Source organism: Nicotiana tomentosiformis, chromosome 8 (assembly GCF_000390325.3).
Source record: "Nicotiana tomentosiformis chromosome 8, ASM39032v3, whole genome shotgun sequence".
In the NCBI taxonomy this organism is placed as follows: Eukaryota; Viridiplantae; Streptophyta; class Magnoliopsida; order Solanales; family Solanaceae; genus Nicotiana; species Nicotiana tomentosiformis.
This window is the reverse complement of record NC_090819.1, coordinates 28,702,316-28,708,058: the sequence shown is the minus strand read 5'-3', so window position 1 is coordinate 28,708,058 and position 5,743 is coordinate 28,702,316. Positions and strand designations below refer to the sequence as shown.

Sequence of the window (5,743 nt, the reverse complement as noted above, 5' to 3'; positions counted from 1 at the left end):
GAAATTATTATCTGGATTTTGTATCATGGAAGACAAGGTAGCCAATGCATCGGCGAACTCATTCTGAATCCTCAGAACGTGTTTGAATTCTATCTTTGCGAACCTCTTGATCAAATCTTGTACACAATGTTAGTATGGCAATATTTTAGTGTTTTTGGTAGCCCATTTTCCTAGTACTTGGTGTACCAATAGATCTGATTCTCCGATTACCAGCAACTCCTGAACATTCATGTCGATGGACAACCTGAGTCCCAATATGCAAGCCTCGTATTCTGCCATATTGCTAGTGCACGGGAACCTGATCTTCACGGATACCGGATAATGTTGACATGTTTTTGATACTAAAACAACTTTGATTCCCACTCCCTTGAAGTTTGTTGCTCCATCGAAAAACATCCTCCAACCATCATATGTTTCGGCAATATCTTCCCCTACAAATTACACTTCCTCATTGGGAAAATACATCTTCAATGGTTCGTATTCTCCGTCTACAGGGTTCTCTGCTAGGTGATTGGCCAATGCTTGCCCCTTGACCGCCTTCTGAGTCACACAGATGATGCCAAACTCACTTAAAAATATCTGTCACTTTGCTAACTTACTCGTAGGCATGGGTTTTTGAAAGATGTTTTTAGTGGATCCATCCTTGATATAAGAAATGTAGTGTACGCGCAGAAGTAGTGCCTCGATTTCTGGGCTATCCATGTCAAGGCACAACAAGTGCGTTCTAACAAAGAGTACCGGGCTTCGTAAGGTGTGAACTTCTTACTCAGATAATATATCACCTGCCTTTTTCTCCCGGTTTCATCATGTTTCCCTAGGACGCAACCAAAAGCTCCTTCCAACATGGACAGGTACAGCAACAAAGGTCTTCCTAGATCTGGCGGGACCAACACGGGCGCCTTAGACAAGTACTCCTTGATTTTGTCGAAAGCTTTTTGACATTCTATGGTCTAGCTTGTCGAAACATCTTTCCTCAGCATTTTGAAGATCGGCTCACACATCACCGTCGACTGTGTGATAAAACGACTGATGTAATTGAGGTGTCCCAGGAAACTCATCACATGTTTTTTGTTCTTTGGCGGTGGAATGTTCTGAATAGCTTTGATTTTTTACGGGTCTAGCTCAATACAGCGGCGACTGATGATGAAGCCTAGCAACTTCCCAACAGGGACTCCAAAAGCACATTTTGCAGGATTTAGCTTTAGATTATACTTCCAATGTAGGTCAAAAAACTTTCTCAGGTCTGCTATGTGATCCGAATTCCTTTTAGACTTGATGATGATGGCATCCACGTATACTTCTGTTTCTTTGTGTGTCATATCGTGTAAAAGGGTAGTCATGGCCCTCATGTAGGTGGACCCAGCGTTCTTCAAACCAAATGGCATCATGTTGTAACAATATATCCCCCAAGGCGTGATGAAGGCTGTCTTTTTTGGCATCCTCTTCGTCCATCCAAATCTGGTAGTATCCTTTGAAGCAATCCACAAAGTATTGGAGTTCACACTTGGTACATTCGTTGATCAGTATGTGTATGTTGGGTAATGGGAAATCATCCTTAGGACTTGCTCTGTTCAGATATCGATAGTCAACGCACACTTTGACTTTCCCATCCTTGTTTGGAACCGACACAATGTGTGCTAGCCAGGTTGGGTATTCAACCACTTGAAGGACCTTGGCTTTGATTTTCTTGGTAACCTCTTCCTTTATCTTCATACTCATATCTGGCTTGAATTTCCTGAGCTTCTGCTTTATCGACGGACACATGGGGTTGGTAGGTAGCTTGTGAGCTACTATGGATGTGCTTAACCCAATTATGTCATCGGAGGACCATGCAAAAATATCCTCATACTCCTTTAGGAATCTGATATACTCTTCCTTCTCTGACGGCAATAGATGAATGCTTATGCGAGTTTCTTTGACTGTTTCAGAATCCCCTAAGTTAACTGCATCAGTTTCTTCCAAATTGGACTTTGGTTGGTTCTCAAAATTTCTACCTCTTTGAAAATTTCCTCAGGTGTTATATCATCTTCCAATTCTTTCGAACCACTTTCCTTATGTTGCATTGTCTCATTATATGTCACAGTCGTAGGTTCATCAGGATATGTGATAATTACGCCAGGTACTCGGCGAGCCCGACATGTTGCAGCAGTCCAGTTCCTGAGAACATCTTCTTGTCCCACCGTCTGAATAGTAAGGTCTTCCTCCTCCCCCTCCTTTAAGATTGCACTACAGTCCATATCTTCCTTGTCCAGAAATAGCTTCCTCATACCGGCTAAAACCTCGTATTCCTCGGACCCTCAAATTACATTAGTCTGGCAGAATGTCTGGTGCAACGGTGGTATAGGTTGTTCCAATGGATAGTAAGCGGCACGTTACGACAGTATCTAATCATGATATTCTTGCACGGTATATTCATACCCGAGGCTAAAGTTTGTGCCATGATATTGTGGTCGTATTGGTTCTGTGATCTCTTGACTTTTTGGGCCAAGGCCCTTGCCTAGTTCATATCCCAACCACATTAGTATTCTTTCTATCTTATTGCTCCACCATCGACCCTTTTCAATTGCGTTTACTCGCTCGATGCAGTGGTATGTTTCTCCTCCTAATTTTCTCATATTCTATATAGCCGGCACAATCTGGTTGGTGTAGATAGGGTTACTTCTATCTCCGTGAATAATCACCTCTTGATGATTCCACTCAAACTTCATAGCCCGGTGCAGAGTAGAAGCGACTACCCCAGTTGCATGTATCCATGGTCATTCCAATAACAAGTTGTAGGCAACGGATGTCTAGCACTTGGAATTCGACATCGAACAAGATTGGGCCCATCTGTAGATCAAGGTTGATTTCTCCAATAGTGGCTCCCTGAGATCTAATCGAACGCTTTCACATCCATGCTTCCCATTCGTATCTCATGCAGGCCTTTACCCAGATTTTTCAGAGTGGTCAATGGGCATATGTTCAGTCTAGAACCCCCATCTATCAGAACCCTGGCAATGAACTTATCTTCATATTACACAGTGATGTGCAATGATTTATTGTGACTCAAACCTTCTGGCGGTAGCTTGTCATCGTGGAAAGTAATCGTGTGACTCTCCAGTACCTGCCTTACCATATTAGCCATTTCCCCAATAGTGATACCGGCGGCATATAAGCTTCAGTTAATACCTTCATTAGGGCATTCTTCTGCGCATCTAAATTTTGCAACAATGACAAGATGGATATCTGAGAGGGAGTCTTGTTCAGGTGATCAACAACAAAGTATTCCCTTGCATGTACCTTCCTCCAAAGATCATCAGTTCCTGTCTCCACAATAGGTGGCTTAGATTTGGTCTCTTTGCATGTTCCTCCAAGATTCTCAGGTGTATAAACTCTAACAGTTCTGGTCATTCTTTGCGCAACACCTGTCTCTTCCATCTTGGCTTTTCCTTTTCTTCTAGCCTCTGCCATATAATCCTAAGGGACACCATCAAACTTATAGAACGGTGTTGGAACTACCATAATAGTGAAGGGAATAACTACCTCGACCTCAAATGGTGCCTGGGTTTGCACCACAATCGGCGAGAGGGTGACAAGAGATGTTTTAGGAGTATCCCCCTCTCGAATAAGTCCGATGGAACCCTCCCAATCCCATTCTTCATCAGTTTCTATCATATTCACTCCTTCACCCCTATGATCAGGAAGAGGGTTATTACGGACATTCAGTGCGACCTCCTTTACTTTATAACTTTGGTGTCAATCAACGTTTGAATCTTGTCTTTTAACATGCTGCATTCCTCAATGGTATGACCCTTCATGCCTGAATGATAGGCAAAAGTTTTGTTGGGGTTAACCCACTGGGAAGGGTTCTCAATAGCAATAGCAGGAATGGGAGTAACGTAACCAATGACCTTTAGTCTCTCATACAGTTGGGCTATGGGTTCAGCTATTGGGGTGTATTGTCTGGGAGCTCTGCGGTCAAAGTTTGGTCGTGTCTTTGGGTTTTTTTTGGCGGGCGGGAAGGTGAACGATAATATGTAGGTTGGGTATTATAGGTATGGTAGGTGGTTGCAGGGTATTGCTATTTTGGAGGTGAGGGTTGGTATGTCGGTGGAGGTGTTTGGTAGGTGAGAGGAGACTTAGGGCCCTGGGCTACCATTACGACACCCACTTCCTTATTCTTCGACATACCTCCTGACTGTAAAGCTTTGTTGGTGTCTTGCAGTGCCTCGAAGTTGGTAACCATACCTCTCTTGATCCCTTATTCTATCATTTCTCTCAACTTGATGATGTCAGAGAACTTGTGATTCTTTATAACCATCAGTCTTTCGTAATATTGTGGATCCTGAGCTCTGACGAAGAACTTGTTCATTTGTTCTTCTTCAAGTGGTGGCCTCACCTTGACGGCCTATGATCTCCAACGAGTAGCATACTCATGAAAAGTTTCTATTGGCTTTTTCTTGAGATTCTGGATATAGAAAATATCTAGCGTGTTCTCTATGTTGAACACGAATCTATCCATGACATCAAAAGCCATGCTCACCCAATTTGCCCACTTCTTTAGATTTTGACTAATATACCAAGATAATGCATCTACTCTAAGACTTTGCATGAACAGTTTCATGTGGATTTGTTCATTCTTGCCCACTCTCACAAGCTTGTCACAATAAGTTCTCAAATGAACCTTAGGATCACCGGTTCCATCAAACATCTCAAACTTAGGAGGTTTGTAACCCTCCAACATTTCCACATCTGGCAGCTGTCACACCTCCTTTTTCCCAAGGGATAGGGGATAGGGAGTTTTTCCAATTAAAGTGACATTATTCGAAATAGGATTATTTATTTGATCAGAGTTTCCACTTGGAATAATTATTATGGTGTTCCAAGTCACCGATTTATTTTAAAATCCCAAATCGAGAAAATTGACTCTATTTATGGTCTGCAAACACATAAGACCGGGTAAGAAATTCAGTTAACCCGGGAGAAGGGGTGAAGCACTCCCGAGTTTCGTGATTTTAGCACGGTCTCTTAACAATAAGACCTGGCTTAATTATCTGATTTATTACATGTTTAACAAACCTATTGTGTATTTTATCTTTCTAACCTCTTTTAATAGAATTTTAATTGCCTTTTAGGATTTATGGAATTTATTTAAATAAGTCGCGATGTCGCGCACTTATTGCTTTTGTACACATTGCGAATCACGTCATGTGAAATGCAACCGCGATTTACAGCATGTTTATTTTAATTATTCGAATTAAGTTGGGGTCAAGTCGCGTGACGCGCACTCACATTGGGGTTTATGTATCGTGACTATGCCACGGGAGTCGTATCCATAGTCACGATGATTTTATTAATCGCGCCTAAAGCAAGCTACGATATTTATGAGTTTTGTTTTATAAACTACTTTGAGATTGCTTGTGAGGTCATGAATTATAGAATTATTTGTGGAAGAAGTATCACTTGACTATTATTAGCAAGTCACAAATTACACATTAGCTATTGTAGCAATTTTAATGCCCCAAGGAAAGCAACTTAATTCCAAACAGAAACTGCATAAACAGAAGAATGTTCACAACCTATCATGAAATGAACCCCTAAAAAGACAATTGTTGAATTCCACTTTTAGAGCAATTAACCCATTTCTCACGAATACTACTTTTAACACTAAAGCAAACGACTAAGAATTAATCAAATCAAACGTCAAACGTCACTAATGAATTCATATATGCTTCCAAAGATTATTATTTAATTGGAAGATCCC

The 5,743-nt window shown here is 41.4% G+C and overlaps 1 protein-coding gene across 1 annotated transcript; it reads right to left on the bottom strand.

Moving 5' to 3' along the window:
• Positions 1 to 4,387: 4,387 nt before the first annotated feature.
• Positions 4,388 to 4,723, bottom strand: LOC138897243 (uncharacterized). The gene has a single exon (XM_070183206.1). The coding sequence runs from the start codon at positions 4,721 to 4,723 to the stop codon at positions 4,388 to 4,390; it is 336 nt and encodes a 111-aa protein (XP_070039307.1).
• Between the last annotated feature and the right edge of the window lie 1,020 nt (positions 4,724 to 5,743).

What these genes read in the sequence shown, in the direction of transcription:
- LOC138897243 (XM_070183206.1), bottom strand. Translation starts at nt 4,723, where the DNA reads ATGTTGGAGGGTTACAAACCTCCTAAGTTTGAGATGTTTGATGGAACC.